Source organism: Herpailurus yagouaroundi, unplaced genomic scaffold (genome assembly GCF_014898765.1).
Source record: "Herpailurus yagouaroundi ecotype Mexico unplaced genomic scaffold, PumYag 162, whole genome shotgun sequence".
Lineage (NCBI taxonomy): Eukaryota > Metazoa > Chordata > Mammalia > Carnivora > Felidae > Herpailurus > Herpailurus yagouaroundi.
The window spans coordinates 4,145,552-4,165,251 of record NW_024412403.1 but is presented as its reverse complement, the minus strand read 5'-3'; the positions used below and the strand labels follow the sequence as shown (position 1 = coordinate 4,165,251).

Here is a 19,700-nt window from a genome sequence, read left to right as displayed (position 1 = left end):
GACTCCGGGTTGCGATCCGCTCCGGAAACTGCGCAGCACCGGAAGCCGGGGGGCGGCGGCGGGGCATTGTGGGAGTTGTAGTTCGCGCGGGCGCCGGCGGCGCGGACTGGGGGCCGACGGAGAGCGGGCGGCGTGCGCGGGCAGCGGCGGGGCGCGGGCGGCGCGGACCCGGGGAAGCGAGCAGGTCGCGGGCGGTGTGGACGGGGAGTGGGAAAGCGGGCCGCGCGAACCGGGGGTTGTGGACCCGGGAGCGGACGGCGGGGGCTGGGCAGCAGGTCGTAAGCTGTGTGGACCGGGAGTGGGAGAGCGGATGATGTGGATTGGAGAGCAGCGAGGCGTGGATGGTGATGCGGGGGGCAAGGGCGGCGTGGATGGAGAGCGGCAGGGAGCAGGCAGTGTAGACCGGGCTTGGGAGAGTGGGTGGTGTGGCTCCCGGAGCGGGCGATGTGGGTCGGGTAGTGGGAAAGCGGGCGGTGTGGACAGGAGCGTGGCGAGGCGCCAGTGGTGATAAGAGGAAAAGGGCGGCGTGGACGGAGAGCGGCCGGGGGCAGGCGGCTTAAACCCGGAGTGGGAGAGTGGGTGGCGTGGCGCCGGGAGCGGGCGGTGTGGATGGCGAGGCGGAGGGCAGGGGCGGCGTGGATCCGGACCGGCCTGGGAGAAGCGGGACTGGCTCTGCTGCCCCTTCCCCGGAGGCGTGGCTGGTGTGACCCTGGCAGCGACGCATGACCATTGCAAATATCGTTTCCACCCCTGTGCTGCACAAACCCACAGCCCACAGCTCCGGGGGCCCCTGTAAGTCTCTTCTGGTGGCTGCTGGAGCCATAATTTCTTTTGGGGGCGGGGAGACTTGGAAGAAAGGGTCGAATTTTTCTTTAAAACCTGTCTGAGATTTGCTGCCAGGTGGTAGTTCTGAAAAGAGCCAATAGTGTGCCCCAGTCCTCCTGGTCCACTCAGGGAACCCGCCCCGGAGCGCTTATAGTGCCCCAACGAGCTGGGGAAGTACCAGGAGGGAGGTCTGGACCCGGCAGGGTGGGCTCTTGAAATACACACCTTGATCCGTGTGATGCTGGAAGGTTTGGGAATACCACCACCCTGGCCAGGGCAACTGAGGCCAGACTGCTCCCAGACTCTCCCCACCCTGGGGGCTCGGTGGCCTGCTGACTGACCTCCATCAAAAGTGCATGCGGGCTGGCAGGCACCTGTGTAGATCAGTGGGTTAAGCCTCCGACTCTTGATTTTGGCTCAGGTCATGCCCCCCAGGGTGGTGAGATCCAGCCACACTTTGAGCTCTGTGCTGGGCTTGGACTCTGCTTAAGATTCTCTCTCGCTCTCCTTTTGTCCCTCTCCCCCACTCGCCGGCTCGCTTGCTCTCTCTCTCAAAACAAAACCCCAAAACGTGTGGCCACAGAATGTTAGAGGGGACTAGAGGAGTCTTTTAGTCTCCGGAGCAGAGCAGTAAAACTGTCTTCTTCATTTCTTCCTGGCAGAAAGTTCCACTGATAAAGTGTAAGAAGGGATAAGCAGATGGAAAAAGGATTTGAAATTGACATCAGACAGGACTCATTTGCCTCCTACACGGGAAGCTCCTGGGAATCAACAGGAAAAAGGTAAAGAACCCAATAGAAAAACGGACAGTTCCCAGTAGAGGAAATACAATGGCTCAGGGCGCCTGGGCGGCTCAGTGGTTAAGCCTCCAATGTCAGCTCATGTCGTGACTTCTCGGTCGTGGGTTCCGGCCCCTCGTCGGGTGCTGTGCTGAAGATTCGGAGCCTGGAGCCTGCTTCAGATTCTGTGTAGGTGTATGTGTCTCTCTCAAAAACAAACAAACATTCAAAAAGTTAAAAAAAAGCAAGCAAGCAAGCATAGTGGCTCTTAAGCTTAAGCAAAGCTCTTCAACTCTACTGCTACAGGAGAAAAAGCAAAGTGGAGCACAATCGTTTTCACCTGTTACATTAGCAGATTCAGCTTTTTTTAAAGCTTAATAGCATTATTTTGAAGAGAGTGTATAAAAGGAGTTGTCTCATCCTTTCCTGGTGGGAGAATAATTTGGTATAACCCCCATGGGGGCCCTTGGTTAATATGGAAATTCTAAATGTACAGAGCCTACGGCACGGCAGTCCCACGAGCAGAAATGTGTTCTCAGCTAGACTCACTTGTATGAACGGGTATGTGTGCAAGCTTGGTGATAAGTGAGGGCCCATCGAAACGGTGTGGCAGGAGGGTAGAAGGCTGAGCCGCTGCCCAGGGAGCAAGCTGAGTGTGGCCCGGGTGCCCCGAGCTTCTGTCTCTGCCTCTCCCTGACAATCTGCAGTGGCTTCCTGATGGCTTGTACTGTGACGCTGAACCTCAGCCTGCCACACGTTTCTTGATCATCACCTCCACACCCTTCCCCTGCTCACACCCGCCCCAGCTGTGGAATCCCAACCTCCCTCCAGCCCTCCGTTCCTCAGTCACATCTTCAGGGTCTTTTGTACATATTCCCTCTACCTTGGAAAGCTCTCTGGGGACTTTCCGCCACCGTCCGTCTCTTCAGCATTCGGGTCTCTGTTCAGTCCCTGCTGAACCCTGCTGACCCCTGCAGCCTGCAGCTAACGCACACCCCTCCCCTCCCCCCGCCCCTCTAGTGACCTCACAGTTCTGGAATGCCCAGGTGGCTGGCCGCCGAGGCCTCTGCACATCAAACACGGGTAGGACAGCAGAGCGGAAACCTGTACAACCAGAAGACCTGACCCCGTCTAAAGCCGTTTCTCGTGTCGGTTTGTGCGGCACAGGGGTGGAATCGATATTTGCAGTGGTCGTCGCATCTTCAAGAGAATTCCCAACGGGTTCAGTATATTCCTTCCGTGAAAGTTGGAAGGATTAAGCTGCCTTTTAAGGCAGATTTATATCCAAGTTTATTTTAGTGTTTATTGATTTGGGGTGGAGGGGCAGAGAAAGGGGAGCAGAACGTAGAATCCGAAGCAGGCTCCAGGCTCTGAGCTGTCAGCACAAGAGCCCGACGCGGGGCTCGAACCCAGGAACCGCGAGATCCTGACCTGAGCTGAAGTCTGACACTTAACCGACTGAGCCGCCCAGGTGCCCCTGTATCCAGAATTTTAAAGTTTTTTTTTTTTTTTTAAAACTTAAAAAAAAAAAAACATTGTTTCTGAAAGTGTCAAATTTTATTATTTTTTAAAACGTCTAGTTATTTTGAGAGAGAGAGAATGAGTGAGCAGGGAAAGGGGGAGGGAGAAGATCCCAAGCAGGCTCCGTGCCACCAGCTCAGAGCCTGACATGTGGCTCGAACTCCCAAAACCATGAGATCACAACCTGAGCCAAAATCAAGAGTCAGACACTTAACCAACTGAGCCACCCAGGCACCCCTCAAATTTTACTCTTAAGAACAAAACAATGCGGAAGCCTTGCCTAAAAAAAAAAAAAGAAAGAAACCACGTGTAGAAGATGTTCCTTGGGCAGCTCGTGGCCTCTGACTCTGGATAGTGGTATTGCATCAGCGTCCTGTTTCCCAAGCACGACAGCTACTGGGTGTGTGATGTGGAGACGCCGTCCTTCTTGGAAAATGCACTCTGAAGAAGTCAGGGCGGAACACGATGTCTCCAGCACTCGATCAGTTGATCGCTAGATGATAGGTAGGTAGGTAAAGCAAGTTTAGCAAAGTCGGTGAATCTAGTTGAAGGCTATGTGGGTTATTCTGTAGGTGTGAAATTTTGCAAAATAAGTCGGGGGAATTAAAAATAAGTAAGCAATAGAGTTTCCGTTACCCTGAGTGGATTTTCCTAGGGCATAATCACCATGCCCTGTCGTCACTCCGCCCACCCTCCCCCCCCCCCCGGCCCGGGGGCCGCGCCCCCCCCCCCCACCGCCTCCACCCCTGCCCCGGGCCGATGGTCTCAGCCCAGACACTGGCTGCCTCCCACGTCGACTAACTAACATGGCTCATCAGCCCTGGTTTTTGTTAGTTGACTCCCTTCATACTAGACTTCATAAAAATAAATATCCTAAGTCACTTCTCTACACTACCTCTAGCTTTTCAGTCTGGCTAAGTGTTGCTCTCCAGATAAAGACAGCAATCTAATCAGCAAGTGACTTAATTCTCACTGTGTGCAAAGCATTGGATGTCATTTGATAGTTCTCTCGCCCATCGCAGGGAGCTGAAAGTTTAGAAAAAGCCGACATCAGGCCCTAAGTCCTTGGTCTCTGCTTTTGACACGAGGTAGCAGGGACTCTCCAGCCGGACAGCCTGGGCTCACGTTCTGTTTTCTGCCACTTATCCACTGTGGAGTCTTGGGCAAGTTACTTAACCTGTCTGTGCCTCGGTTTCCTAATCTGTAAAGCTGAGGTAGGTCATAACTCACAGGGTTGTCTCAAAGAGTGTTAAGACTCAGTAACCAGCTCTGGCACATAGTAAGTGCTCAGTCAGTACACTTACCACCATTGTGATTCCGAGTCTCTGTCCCGCGTCCGCGTAAAATACCACGCAGCCCAAGGCACCCCAGCATCCAACTTGATAAACGCTGATATCAGCGGTTGAATGCTTGGCACACGCAGGACACGACGGGACGGTTCACGGCGTGGAGGGGTGGTGCGGAGCCGGGGTGGGCTGCGCTGTGCGCGTGGAAGTTGGTGCCTCTGGGGCGCCGTGGGGAGGGGGTCTGGTCTGGCAGCGTTCTCTTCAGCGCGGGCACCGTGCGAGGCCACCCATCCTGGTATCCGGGCCTCTGTGGTGAGCAGCTTGCCTTTTCTTTTTTTATGAACCATTTGCTGATGCGTATGTCGGGCACTCAGTACTGGTAGGCGACCAAGGTCACAACGGCATGGTTTTGTCATAGCCGTGCCCTCCTTGGCGGGCTCTGTCCCCTGACCCTGCGCCCGGATGAGGGGGGCAGGATGGACGTAAGCAAACCTGCCAGATGTGCTTCTATGGGGCTGGCTGCTGACCCTGGTCCTTGCTCCCTAGGTGCGCTGTCCTGAGCCCTGGGGATACGCCCAGGAGCCAGCGTAGGAGGCCGTGATCTGGGGTCAAGTGACAGGGACTTGGAAGAGGTGCCCCGTGCTCTGCGTCTTCCTTGGTGGCCGAAGCTGCTTCGCGGAGCAGGTGGGGTTTGTGTTCGGTTAGGTCATTAGAGCAGGGAGGGGTGCGTGCTGGGGACGAGGGGTGCACATTCACAGCCTGCAGGTGGTTGACGTGGATTAATGTGGGCAGTGTGGACGGGATTGGTAAGAATACAGCGTGTGCCTCAAGGTGACCTGGTAAGTCAGGGCAAGGCTGGCCTTCCAGCAAGCACATCTGGTCCAGCGTCAGCACAGAAAGGGCCGTGGTCTCAGACCCCCGGACGCCTCCATCCCCAACAAGACACGTGGCCACCACCTCGCCACGAGCAGGGCTGAGAACCCGAATCCGAGCCCCGGGACGGCTGGGGCTCTGCACAGGTAGACTGTCCCCCTCGACGGCAGAGGTATCAATCATCCGGGCCCCCACTCCGTATCCAGGAGGGCCACCCTGAGAAAAGGTCGGGGTCTGTGCACCAGTTTCCCAAATGCCGCAGCACCTGGGCACAGCGGGGAAGCAGCCCAGATGCCTGCAGGGTTCGTGTGGGATCCGTCCATCTGTCTGTGCCCGGCTCCGGCCCCCGCCCCACCCGGTAACCACCACGGGCCTCAAGCCAGTGTGACACCATCCGTACTCTGAGCCCCACGCAGGAGCCTGCCCCACACTCTCCCGGATGGGCCTCCGCTGGGGCAGCGAGGACCACAGGAGCCGAGGGATGTATGCAAGACTGCGCCCAGAAGGCTGCGGGGCGTCCTATATGCCAGCTTCCGCCCCTGGAGGACCCAGGCCGAGCCGACCCTGACGGGTGGCACCCACAACTGGCCAAGAGCAAAGCAAGGGGCGGCAGCGACGAGCGAAGGGCCCACGTCTTCTTTCACGCGGCTGACCGCGACGGGAGTGCGCACAGACGGCCGAGCACCCGACGGAACGTGACCCGGGGCGCAGCAAACACAACTCGGTGTTAGTGTTCCATGTGCATGTTTATTTCTCTCAAAGACCGTTCGTGTTCCAGCCACACCTTCCGCGGTTTGGTGCAGGACAGTGACGTGTTTTTATTTTTATTTTTATTATTTATTTTTTTTTAACGTTTATTTTTGAGACAGAGAGAGACAGAGCATGAACGGGGGAGGGTCAGAGAGAGGGAGACACAGAATCTGAAGCAGGTCCAGGCTCTGAGCTGTCAGCACAGAGCCTGACGCAGGGCTCGAACTCACGGACCGCGAGATCATGACCTGAGCCGAAGTCGGCCGCTTAACCAACTGAGCCACCCAGGCGCCCCAGTGACGTGTTTTTAAAGTGCTACTGCGGAATACGATCGCCATCGGGCAGAACCATCACCACGCTCAATCATCAAGCCAGACCCGGCCACGTGCCTGGAAAACCATGTGTTTTCTTGTTTTAAAAGAAAACTCTAGCTTTGATGGGACACTGGGGTGAAACACCACAAGCCCAAATCACAAACGGTACGTTCCCGACCAGCTGGGAGCGGGGTGGACTGGGCAGGGGGGCGCATTCCGGACGCCTCCTCACGCATCCAACGGGAGTGCTGAAGAAAGGGACCCGGAGGGAACCTGAGTGCTCTGCAGGAAGTGGCAGTGTGAGTGTGCCCGTGCCACATGCTTTGGTAATCAGGCCTGAGCAGGTTTGGGACAGTGGAGACGGGGGCCTGGCATCCGGGTCTACACCAGCGCGAGACCCGTTTCCCACCCGGCAGAAACGTCCTGACTTGCAGCGACTGCCGGCTTGTGCCGCGAGGCTTCGAGACTGTGACATGCGAGACTATTATGCGGAACCACCCCCCCCCCCCCAGCTGGTGGCAGCGACAGAAGTTAATCTGTCCCTTTCTGCTCCAGAAGAGAATGTGCCAGGCCTCTCCGGCAAAACCCATCAGAAATCTAGACGGGCAGCGACTGGCCAGGTAGCCACCAGCAGGAATCAAGGGCTGGTCTCCAACTTAAACTGGAGGGTCCGTTTACGTCAAGTGCTCTGTCCAAACCTCCTTCTTCACAGCCGGTTTTCAGCCGGGACAATGCGATCGCTGCTTCTGTTCTCACTGCGCTAATCACACGCGCGCGAGGCTTCCCTGCGTGCCTCTGCAAAGGTCACGGGCACAGCCCCGGACCGGGCAGTGCCACCGGCGTGCCAGAACCAACGTTGAGCACCCCGTTCCTGATGCACAGGTGCCCCACTCAGACCTTAGCGTCCAGAAGAAACCGCTTTGGACACGCCAGTCTGCAAAACAGCCCGGAGGCCAACAAAAAAGTCCTCCAGCCGCTAACGCACAAGGGAAGGGAGGAAGGCTTTACAAACTCATGTGTAGTCCTCGGTGTGTGACCTTAATCGGTGTTTAAGTTCAGTGTTCGCGTTCGCATGAATCCCTACGCGGGAAAGCGCAGGCCTGGATAAGCAGCCACGGAAGAAGCGTTCACAGTATCCACAGGACCCGTTTTCCCACCGCCCGACCCTCACGCACGCTCCCGCCCCCTATTTTCTCTTAAACTCCCTGCTAAGTCCCTGTCCTCTGTGACTTCAGGAAGAGCCCTCGGCTGGAGAAGACGTGAGTGTGTCTTGAGGAGGGGCTTCTGGGCCTTGATCAACTATACGGGGCTCTTGTGTGCCGCACGGACACACGGATCTCCTGGACGCCACGCTCCCCCTTTTGTGTGACGGCCCCGCTTCACACACGGGACAGACGCAGCCCGCCTGTCACTTGCCCGCGACCCGGGAGGGGCTTCAAGTCACCAGGAAGTGGAAAACGCAGAGCCCTTAAAAGTTAAAACGGTGAACAAAATCCTCGTGGGGTCAGTCAGGAATGGGACATTTTCTTGTTTTGAGCGAGAAAGCTCCCGTGTAAAGCTCGGAGACCATCGCGTGGCATAGAGTTGATCTGAACTGCAAAATCAAACAGAAAACCGAGGACCGGAACATCGTCTTTAAAAACAGCATATGGTGAAGAAAGCCATTTTACAGTCACTTGATTAATTCCTGGGACACGGAAAAAAAATTTTAAATACGTATTTTTAAGTAAAATTCTTAACGTAGTCTTCCAATCTCTCTCCCTCGAGAAAAAGGGGGGGAGGGGGAAGTTCTATAATTTTGGTTTTCGAAGAGGTTTCTGTGTGTCAGTAGCTCTCTTACCCCTGAAACACCAGTGTCAGGAGAAACAAAAATGTTTGTAGGAAGGAGTCCCCCCAATTTCCTATCTGTGACAGAAGTCAAGGCTTCATAAATGGCCTTTTAAATCTTATTGGAACAAAGTGAATCTTACTGAACCATCAAAGCCTTCCACACAGATGACCACGGCCCTAACAAGCTCGTCCCCGCGAAGCGTGCATTCAGGAGGCACAGGCCAGCGTGCAGGCCTGTGGAGAGACACACGGGCGAGGAACGTGGTCTGAAAGGCACACGGGGATACGGACACCGTGGGCCACGCTGATCTTTTCTTCCCACTGGAAATCAAAGCAGGCGTGCATCCCCTCCAACACGCGTCAAGCACTGTTCACAGAATTCTGGAGAGCTCCCGGAAGCATGCGAGGCAAGTTTGGCCCATTTGTTACTATTCAACTTAACTTCCATCCCTAAGCCTCGCACCTGAGACCTAGAATGATTTTTCTCTTTTGTCCCAGAAGTACTTTGTTTCAGCTATTGGCAACATTTGGCAAACAAACCTTGGACTAAAGAAAAAAAAAAAAACCCGGTGTGGGTGGTCACCGTGTTCCGTTAGCGGTCACTTACTGCCCCGACTTCATTCCAGAGGCCCCTCCCTGCACTCCCGTGTGGCAAGTACCCCAGCAGGGCAGTGGGAAAAAAAGCCAGGAGTTGACGGCCCCATGGGAATCCTGAGCGCTTCTGAAACCACAGAGGAGACTGGAAAGACCACGTGGGAACTCACATTTGCGAAGGAAACACAGGGGTGCACAGGAGAGATCTAGTGTTTGCAAACTTTTCAAGTTATATGGCTAATATCAAAGGCAACTATGCTCCTACCTTTGTCACAGTGTCTCCATCACCACCACGATGTCTCTACTGACCCCCAATCCCGCCTCCGTCCCACCTCTCCGCACCCGGGGCCAGCCGCACTGTGTTACTCTGAGCAGCCAGTCAGGACAGGTGACCCATCCGTTCCAGTCACAGTGACAGCACAGAGGGGCACCTCCTCTTTGCGACGCGGTCCCGGCACGGACCCAAGATAACACGCGTCGGAGCACAGAGTGGGTGAGGTGGAGTCCCCCTCACCGGCCCCGTCACCGTCCATTATTGGAGGTTCTCCAGTCCATTATGCAAGTCTCCTAACGTTTGACTTCAGCTCTTTGACCTGAGCGCAGCCCTGTGGCATCTGACTTGGGGGGTTTTCTCTGGGGAAAGCCTCCTGGCTGGAGAGCAGATCTTCGTCCCCCTTTACAGGATGGCAGTACGACCCGGCCGGGCGGGGCGGCCGGCTGACAGCTTGCAGCTCCCTTGCTGCGTCCCGGCGGTGCTTAGGGGGGCACGCGTCTTCCCGCGTCCTGGTGGGGGAGGCCGCCGGCCGCGGGGTCCGCCGGGGCCCCGTTCATGGCGCTCTTGCTCCTGTGCCTGGAGAGGAGCTTCTTGTTGAGGATCCTGGTGAGCGTCGCCCCCTTCCTCCGGGCCCCCTCCGGCTGCTGCAGGAACACGAGGTCGTTGTGCGACTGGCTCATGCCAGGGTCCTTCTGTTGATGTCGCCGGCGGAAGAACAGCTTTGCGCCCTTCCTTAAAATCCCTCCTGGAAGAGGAAAGCAGAGGGGGGCGGTCAGGTGGGCTGAGGAGGAAACGCCGGGGCCACTAATCCAAGTGGAAAAGACAACCAAGGCGGTTCGAACTACTCTAATGAGCAGTGTGCTGTCACTATCCACACGGGAGGGAAACGGCCGGAATCTGGCCCGGACCACACGTCAGAGTTTTCAGGGTGAAAAGACCTGGAAGGGAGCCCGGGAGGCTCAGTCGGTGAAGCGTCTGACTCTGGATTCCGGCTCAGGTCATGATCTCACAGACTGTGAGTTCGAGCCCCGCACTGGGCTCTGTGCTGACAGCACGGAGCCGGCTTGGGATCCTCTCTCCCTCTCCCTCTCCCTCTCTCTGTCTGCCCCTCCCCTGCAGCTTTGAGCTGTCCCTACCTCGGGTCCCCTGGCCACTCACCCTCCTGCATTAGGAAGGGTGTAAATGGTGAAGAAGTGCCATGTGCCCCCGAAAAGAGGGTCCCGCTATTAAAACACAAAAACGGTCTCTGAGAACAAGGGTATCCGCTGTCTTAGGAGAGTTAAGATCTCTTCTTTCAGGGAGTGAGATGTTGTTTCACTGCAGACCCCACCCTACGTGCCTCAGGCTGTCTTGAAATGTCTGTTTCGGGCTTGTTTCCGACTCACAAGCCCTCAACTTGGTGCGCCTCGACCTGCCTGCAGGATGTCAGCTAGCAGAACACGGAACACAAAAACGGCAACGGCGATGACTCTTCAAAGACCCAGGGCGAGCTCGCGTAGCAACGGGGCCCGGAACCCACTACACGAACCCCCTCCAGCATGCTGCTGCCCGGGCCCCCCCCCCCCAGCAGGGTCTGGGAGCCTTTCGGGCCAGCCTGTGGCGCTCCTCGCGTGTGCACACGTGTAGGCGTGGAGGGCTTCTGGAGGAGGAGCCTTGTGGCTCTTTGGCAGCCGGCTATTTTCCTGACCGAGCCCACGGATGCTTCGGTGGCCGTGACATAGACCAAAGCCGCCGGCGTCTGTCCAGAGGGGACGAAGGGCGCCTGCTGGCTCTCCCACGTCAAATGCGTGTGGACGGCGGTGGAGTCTGGCCCCGCCCTGTCTGTGGACAAAGCAGCACGCCCGTGACTTTAAGGGCTCTTAATTGGGTCTGGGGCCAAGGGAGAACTTGCCCTTGGCTCTGCCCAGGCTCAGCCGCAGAACAAGGCTCGAGAGCCCCGAGGTGTAGGCTGAATGTCATCTGATCGGAGCTGCCGGAAAGATCTTTTGGTTTTTTTTCCATTTTCTCTTTGGATATAGTCAAACGGCCTATTGGGAAGAATCATGGGGACGTTTCTACAACTGTCTAAGGCGGAGAGGCTGCGTGCGGGGGTCTCCTGGACCACGGGAAGGGAAGTACAGACGTGTGAGCGGCTTCACTCCTGCCGCGAGCCTGAGGTGCCGCATCTGGGGACCACGAAGGTCCGTTCCCAGAGCTGTTCAAGTCCCCCTAAGCATGCAGCGTATCGCGAGAAGTCACCAGTTAGGGCGTGTTATTGCACCAACCGCGGCCACCAACTGGACTGGACTTTGGCCAGCGGGGGGCATTACACTGGTGCCTGCTGATTAATTACCCCGGCATGGTGACAGGCTCCAGCCGGCGGGTCGCAGGGGCCGAGGAAGTGTTTCTGACATGGGGACCTGCTTTAGGTTAAGCGTGGGGCCCCTGAAGGGCATATTAATGTGGGCTCTCACCTGGAACGGAGGAGGGGAAGGCGGGATCCGTTCTGTTAACTTAGAGTGCTCTGACCCCACAGCCCCCGGTCTCCCCAGGGGAACGGAAGCCCGAGGGGGGCAGGCTGGCCCCATCCCCGGGTCAGCTGGAGGCCAGCAGTAACAGGTGCTGTCCTGGAGGGCCCCGTCTCCGAAGCCCGTCCTAGGTGTCCCCACACTGGAATTTGGTCTGGGGTCTGGAGCCAGGGTCTGAGGTGTGAGCAGGGGTGCCGTCATGGGTGGGGTCGCGTCCCTCCAAAATTCCTGCGTTGGGGTCCTAATCCCCAGCACCTCAGAACGTGGCCTTATCTTACAGACGGGGTCCTTACAGAGGTGATTAATCCACAGGGCGTCAAGGCAAGTACTACACCAGCGTGGCCGTGCCCCTACAGAAAGAAGAGATGCGGACAGGCACGCCCACAGGGAGCGTGCCAGGTGGAGGCAGGGATGGGGTGACGCTTCGATAAGCCAAGGAAGGCCAGAGACACTGCCAAACCCCAGAGGCCTGGCGAGAGCATCCTGGCCCACAGGAGCCACCAGCCCTGCCCACGCCTCGACCTGGGGCTTCTGGCCTCCAGAGCTGGGGGGACTGTCCATTGCTGAGCACAAGGCTGTGTGGATCGCAAGAGGCCAGCCCGCCCTGCGGGGCACAGCGTCTGGTGCTCGAGAAGCGTGGGTTTGCACCAGATTCCGAGGGAAACCTGAGCGCGGGGAGAGGCAAGAGGTAGGTGTTCAGATTCCCTCAAAAGGGAATCGGCACGTTGTCAAGCAACCCCTCTAAGTCGTTTCAATGAAATCGCACTTGACATAACTAAAATTCGAATTCTTGCCGTATCACGATGGCATATCAAGGACCCCCAACCTGTGAATAAAACTGGAAAAGCAGAAAGATCTGTGTGCCGTAGTCACTTTGAACGGTCCTGCCAGCCATGGTCTGTCCCACAAGCGAAGGTCTGCTCCCGTGCGTCCCACAGACGGGGCCCGTCGTGGGGTGTTTTCTGTCCTTCCGGGCCCCAGGCAAGCTCTCAGAACAGGGCTGCTGTTTTGTTAAGTAGGACTGTTCCAAATCAATACCAGAACCGATGATGTCCTGGGTCCCCTGGTAAAGTCACTTGGGGGTCTCACCAAACCTGTCTTCTCTAACTTGATAGGACTTGTCACGGCTTTATGGGGACAATACCTCCTGCTTGGATGGAAGGGTCATGTGAAAGGAGGGACTGAGGTTTGCAGATCTATAGGCTGGAGCCCCGCTTCTGTCTCCCAGAGACCTCTGAGAGAGATCTCCTCCCCAGCAGTGACGTGCTCTGCCCCACTAAGTGGGCCCCAGTGCAGAAAGCCTGTGTTCTCACACCCGGCTCCTCTGTGCTCCTAAGGACGGTGTCTGAGCTGGCCGGGGGGGGGGGGGGGGGGGAGGGTCACACCGCCCAGCAGTGGCCAGCAGGTGTTTGGTAGAGGGCGCATCCGTGGCGGTCACCAGGGGGGCCTCCAGAGAGTGAGATAAGTCTCAGCTCCCAGAGGCATCACAGAGCACAGCCCTGCGCTCCAACGCGGGCGTGGGCAGGCTTTCCGGAACCACATAGATCCCGAGAGGCGTGCTGGTAGCGTGTGTCGGGCAGGGCGTGTTACGGACACACGGCCGTCTCCAGATCCACGGTTTAACTCCTCAAACGTGAGGAGTAGCCAAAGCGAGTGGAGATCATCTCCTCTGCATTTCCAAATAAAAACGTCAAAGCCTGTTGAGCCTCGGGCACACATCACAGTTACCCTCGGGGTAAATAATGACCGAGGAACAAGGCCACGCGTGTGGCACGGACTCCCGCACTCCGCGGTGGCGCGAGGGGCACCGGACTCTCCCGTCAGCTGAGAAGTCACGCCGTCTGGAGCTCCTTCACCTCACCACGGCCGTGTGGCTGTGTCTTCTGTGTCAAGGTGGCCAGCGTGCCCAGGGATTCAGTCAGACCCTCATCTGTTAGGTGAATGCACTCGGCAGATGTGGGGGTAACACCTGCATTCAGCTATCCCGGACTAAAGCACATTACCCCGGATGATGTGGACGGGCCTCCTCCAATCAACTGAATGCCTTAGGAGCCAACCCCGAAGGGCTCTGGGAGAAGAAGGGACGGTCCCCTGCCCGCCGGCCCCGCCCACAGATTTCAGACTGTCAGAGCCCATAATCGCGTGAGCCAGTTCCTTGAAATGGAGAACTGATTGGTGCCGTTCCTCTAGAGAACTCTGGCTAAGACAGTAACTAAAAGTTTGGTGCGTGATGCTTGCCTCTGGGCCCCCAGAACCCGTCCCCTTTGCTGATGGGGAAGCTCACAGTGCCCAGGCCAGAGGAACTGGAGAAGTCTGGATTTCATAAGCCCCTTTTTTCCAGATTAGCTCAGCCACACCAGCAGTCAGGAGGCAAGACTCAGACCTCACCCACGCTTTAAAGATCCCTTAAGGACAAAATCTGGAGAGAAGATGTGCAATGTGAAACGAATAGCCGAACCCTTAAAGGGGGGGCAGAGGGGAGAAAAATCTTTCCCTGGTTCTAACAAGGTTAAAAAAAAAAAAAATCACAAAAACACTGAAAAGTACATAGGAAGAAATTTGAAAATGATTATTCTAAATTATAGCTTTGCTAGAGCAAATGTTTGCAAATCTATGCCTGTCTGTATGCACAGACCCTAACAGGCACAAATAGCTCCGCGAAGAACCCGTCTCAAAATCTCCTACGTAGGACAGCGATGACCAAAAGCCACCGTACACGTTGTGGTCTGCTGCCCAAAGAACAGCTTCTGAGTTCGAGCTAAACCCCACATAGTCGGTTTATAAGCGACTGCTTGTTAGAACCAGAGCTCCGCTAAGGGAAGGGGCGTATGCAAATCACAGCGAGCGAGGCTGCATGCCCCCCATCTAGGCGCACAGCGCCCGCGCCCCACCCGCGTAAAGTGCTGTACCAACCCAACCAGGCCACGTCTACGGAGGCAACTGCGAACACACACTGGAGAGGGACAGGAAAATAAAAAGGAAGGGAAGGGAAGGGGGAGGGGGTCAGCTTCCTGCTGTTACAAAATATGCTACTCTCGTGGTGAAACCGCACCTAATTTAAAAATACGTATATAAGACAAAAGTCACTTACTGTGTAGGCAATCAATTCTGGTTGGCATAGCGATCCTCTTAAGTTAGAGGGAATGAGCGCGAGGTGACGAGAAGGAAGAGGTCAGAGGTCAAAAGAAAAGCGCACGGGAGCAAAACAAGAATGACAGACAGTGAGTTCCAAAGCGCCATGCCCCACGTGCGCGTGAAGTGACCGGGAAGGACGTCTGGCAAGAGTCTGGGGGCTCGGATTGCTTTTTTTTTTTTTCTTTTTTTACTTTTTAATATTTACTTGTCAAAGTCTCCATCGATACTTTGGTTCCTACTCATGGGGGAATACACACGGCGTAACCTTTGCCGTCTTGACCGTCTCTAAACACGCGGCCACGTTAAGTAAATTCACATCGTGCAGCACGGCCACATCGACACCGTTAAGCTAGAAACAAGCCCACGCGTGGGGATAAACTGGCTGCGACCTCACAAGATGGACATTTCCAACCCGCAGGGTTCCAGAACTCTAAATATGCTGGCAGGTCTTGGAAATCTGTGCAAACCCACACAGGTGGTTCTTGGGCCAGAAACTAACCTTCAGTTATTTAATGTAGAAACGAGAGGAAACCCCACAGAGCCACTCCCTGGATCCCCAGTGTTGAAAACCGGTGCAACACAAAAGCTATTTGGCATCTGTTAACACATAACTGTCCAACGTCTCACAGAGATGCTGTGTCCAAGTCGCTGGCACTTAGGTCCCCAAGAGTGCCCTTCTTGAGGGGTGCCATCAACCTGGCCAGTGGCGGGCAAGGAGAAGGGCGGCCATGGAAGGGATCCCATGGGAAAGAACCTTCTGGAGGGAAAAGCAGAGGAAGGAGGAAGCGACGGGTGAGGGTAGGGTGGTCGGCGAGGCGCGGCTGCCGGGGTTGACGCGGGAGGGCAGGAGGGCAGGCTGGGAGGTTGGGGCTCCGTGAGAACAGGCAGCAGACTGCTGGCCACCGGGAGAAGGAAGGGAGAGGAAGGGGCGCCCCACCCTGCACCCCCTTTGCTACCCCACCCAACACTCGCGGCCTTCCTCCGGTCCAGGGGGGCTCCCTCGGGCCATGCTGGCCCCAAGGGCAGGCCAGAGGGGTGTGTATGCGCCTGGCAGACCGACAGCCCGGAACCTGGCCTGCGCCTTCTGAACAGGAGCGAGGGAGCCACCAGAGGGCAACGCACAGGTTACCCAGGCTCAGCGCAGGGGGCACTTAGCGGCCTGGGGTCCGATCTTCATCCCGTGGCTTAGAAATCCTGTCCTCCTTCCCTCTTTCCTTCTCCTGGCTTCCAGCCGCTCCCCACGTGTGCCCACCCTGCTTCGGCAAGCAGGGGCCTCGTGGGGACGCACGAGAAGCAGACGGGAGGGAGTGGGTGGGGATGAACGCAGAGGCCTCCAGCCGGGTTCTCAGCCCCGACAGCACGGACACAGGGCCACGCACCACCACGAGGCGGCCCATCCTGCACCCCACGGGGCTCCGGGCTGCACCCCGCCCGCTGCCTGCAGCACCCCACCCCCAGCTGTCTCGGGACGCTTGCCGGTGTCCCCTGAGTGGGGGCACAACCGCCGGGTCTGAGAACCACCGGTCCCGGCAGCAAGAACGGGGTGGGGGGGCGGGGGCAGTGGGAGACAGCCACGGAGCAGCTCACCAGGGTCCCCGACCTCAGGAGTGACTGGGACGTCTGCGTTCTCAGCGGGGCAGGACTTGGCGCTGAGGTGCACCCAAGACTCCCAGCTTGGATCGGGCACCTGCTCCCATCCTGTCTCTGCACCGGGGGCCCCTTACCACTGCCTGGGAGGTGGGCCCACCCTCGTGCGCCGAGGAGAAGCTGAGCGCAGGAGGCGTGACGCCTCCCGTGGAGAACGGACCTCAAGCCCCCAGACTGCGTTCGCTCAGAAGGAACCTTTACGTCACCATCGTGCCGAAGCGCTAAGTACAACTGAGCACACTGAAGAAATGTACAAGTTAAAGCCCCGATTTAGGGCTAATGGAAAACAACGGATTATTCTAATGATGTGATTCCTCGGCCCTACACACACGTTAAGTTGATGGTCGTCAACTTAAAACTGACCCCAGTTTCTGGGGTATTCCTCTCGCCCTGGGCCCTAGCAGGTCCGAGTGGTGGGGTCTGCCCTGGTTTTAGCGAAGGGAAGAGATTGAGACACAATGAACAGGTGCGCATCTGCACAGCCGAGGGAAGCCGGGTCTCTGGCGGCTACGTGTGGAGTCTCTTTGGCCCCACTGTGGGATATGACCCCCTCTAAATGCTCTAGATAGTTCTACTGGGTGGGGGTGGGGGGCAGAGAGAGAGGAAGGGGGCCTCTAGGCATGACCACAAGCTGTTCCCCCCAACCCCCCAATGCGGAGAGATGGAAGGATTCTCAATGTGGCCCCTGCCCAGAGGCTCTAGTCGGGCCCCAACCTCCCGCACGGGGGTGCTCGCTGGGGTGGGGTGCTGAGGAGGGGGTGGGTTTGCGCAAGGGAAGGGAAGCAGGTGATGGGAACCGAAAGTCAGCTCAGAAACTGGCAGGAGAGATCAGCCGTCGGGTGGGGCGGGCGGCGGGGGGGGGGGGGGGGGGGTGGGCGCAGGTACCTTTATGCTTCTTGGCAGCATCCGGCTCTGAGACACTCAGGGAGCTCTCCGACAGCTCGTCCCCATCGGGGTCCAGCGGGGCCTGGCTGTCCCACGCCGGGGCCTGTGACTCCTGGTCCAAGTCCCAGGAGCCTAGCTCGCGCTCCGGGGGCTCCGGGGCCGGCGGGGCCGGGGCCTCTTCCTCCTGCGGGGCAGAGACAGCGGCCGCCCCCGGAAGGGACGGGGGGTCCTCCTGGGGGGTGCCGTCCACGGAGGCCGCGTAGTCCAGCATGAGGGCAGCGGCATTGTCCTGAGATAGCGAGGTCTGTCCCGGGACAAGAGAAAAAAGCCAGCATGAGGGACGACGGCAAGGACACACGGAAGGAGGGCCGGCACGGAAAAGCCCGGAAACCTCTGTCCAAACATGCTGGGGGTGATTCCAAAGAGTCAGAAGTCGCCCGCGGCTTGTCTTCCAAGGGGGCGGCAACTGGGTTTCCAAGGGACTGAAGTGCGGTGACTATGGGTCTCCGCTCACAGCAGAGGGTCGGGGCCCCTGGTGCCAGGGGCCCTTCACACGTGGAGGGGCATCGAGGAAGCAGACACCCTTCTCCGCCTGCGGGAGGAAGAGCACTTCCTTGTACGAGGCGGACAGCCTGCTGGAGGGGGGGGGGTCACGGGACGTGGGCCACGGATTCTGTCTTTTCACACTTATCCTACAGGATTTTGTTTTCTGCCGGCAGAAATTGCTCAGCAGACATGTCGTAGCCTGAGAATCCGGGGTGCTCCTCTCAGCCGCGGGGCTGGGTGGCTGCAGGGCGGGAAGGCGGTTGCGAGGGGCCTGGGGCGGGCCGCTGTCGGATGCCCACACTCCACCGGCTTGCGGCGTGCCCACTGGCTCAAGACGGGACAACCTGAGCATCCGTAAAAAATCATAACTGCAGGGGTTGGATATGTTAAACGTGCAGACCCTTGGGCTCCTAAAGAGCCACAGAAAGCATAGAAGACAGGGTCAGGAGACCCCGTGGGTCCCTCACATCTGGCCCGGACTCAGGAGAACGCAGCCTTTGGGCCTTGGCCCTTCTGGGGACGCCGTCGCCCCCTGCTGGCTGAGGCCGGAAGTGCACTCAGGAAGCCCAGAGAGGCCCCCACCCGGGGCCTGGGGCCTCGGGGGGCGGTGTCAAGGCTGCCCGGCAGGCGTGGCAGCTGGTACCTGAGCACCAGCCACCGAGGCCCCGAGTACAATGGCAACACTGGTGACGCACCTCTGGCACCTGCCACGACCCACTGCAGCACGACTTCTAGACCCGCCACGCTCACGGCCTCCGAGCACCCCCCTCCGCGTTCAGAACGTCGTCTTCCTCGTCCCCCATGACTGCCTGGTCTCCCAAACGCCCCTCCGTGGCACACGTTTTCCTGGCCCATCTGAGATGTCAAACACGAGTACGGGGCTGAAGCGTGGCTCCCTGTCCCGAGGGGCCGGCCCCTCTGACACCCAGCAGGGCAGGAGAAGGGAGGGAGTGGAGACCGGCGTATGTTTTAGACAATCTGCACGTCTCTCTGGTTGCAAAAGGCACAAACACTCGCTGCGAAGAAACTTCAATGGTTTGGAGGCGTGCGACGTGGGAAGTGGACGCTCCCCGTCATCGACCAGCGAGAGGGCAGAGGCTCGGTCCCAAAGGGCGCCCCCCCCCCCCCCGCCCCCGGCCAGAGACCTTCGAGCTGCCTCATCAACGGGACAAGCTGCATCCACACGATGCCGTGAACGACCCGCTCGCTGGGTCAGGAAGAGAACCTGCCATTTGCACGGAACTTTCCGGACGTCGTCAAGAGCTCAGGCTACCTTCCCCAAGGAGGAAGCCAGCCCGCCGACAGACGCAATCCGCCCCCCCGCCCCCCGCCAGCGCATGGCCGCACCTTGGAGATCCCTGATATGATGATGGTGCTTTTCTTCCGCGGAGACTTGACCCTCAGCTTCGAAGACTCGCTGAGCTGGCGGATGGCGACTTCTGCCACGGGGTCCGAGCCATTCAGAACCAGGAGCTCTGCGGGAGGGGAGGCAGCACTGAGCATGTGCGCACACGCCCCCTGGAGACTGCCAGCCCTGATGGAAATGGTCCCCAGGCAGAGGTCGGCAGATACCTTCTGGAAGGGGCCGGAGCCTAAATGGTTTAAGGTTTGTGGGCCGGCGGGTCACCGGGCCCCGGCCACTCACCGCTGCCTCTGTAGGGTGAAGGCAGCCAGAGCCCTGCCAGGCTGGGCTCTGAGGCAATTTATGAGCAGAACCAGGGCCAGATTTGGCTCACAGACCACCCTCGGTCCACGGCTGCTTCTGGAAGGTTCCACGTACTCGCTGACGCACGCTTACTCAGATCCCTGCGTTTTCTTACACGCCGGTCATACCTCCGCAGGGTTGACGAGAAACAAGCAGGTAGGCTGACAAACAAAAACACCTCTAACCTTGAGGAAGATCTGAACTCCGGAAGGCAATGAGGCTGCCCCTT

At 58.0% G+C, this 19,700-nt stretch overlaps 1 protein-coding gene and 1 long non-coding RNA gene across 6 annotated transcripts in view; one reads left to right on the top strand and one right to left on the bottom strand.

The window, feature by feature from the left end:
• Nucleotides 1–121: 121 nt before the first annotated feature.
• On the top strand, nt 122–12,406 carry LOC121035911 (uncharacterized). 5 transcript variants are annotated; one of them, XR_005793139.1, is made up of 5 exons: nt 122–184; nt 1,488–1,607; nt 3,382–3,629; nt 4,958–5,095; nt 10,370–12,406. It is a non-coding gene; the product is annotated as an uncharacterized LOC121035911 (long non-coding RNA). The 5 variants fall into 5 exon arrangements; XR_005793136.1 differs by lacking the exon at nt 122–184 and adding an exon at nt 195–792 and having other exon boundaries at nt 3,511–3,629; XR_005793137.1 differs by lacking the exon at nt 122–184 and adding an exon at nt 195–792 and having other exon boundaries at nt 11,065–12,406.
• The window catches only part of C2CD2 (C2 calcium dependent domain containing 2), a 48,543-nt gene continuing 36,960 nt past the window's right edge, over nt 8,118–19,700 (bottom strand). Inside the window, 3 exon segments of the mRNA XM_040483872.1 lie at nt 8,118–9,791; nt 17,221–17,524; nt 19,114–19,241. Of these exon segments, the coding sequence (XP_040339806.1) occupies nt 9,529–9,791; nt 17,221–17,524; nt 19,114–19,241 (695 nt within the window). The 3' untranslated portion in view covers nt 8,118–9,528.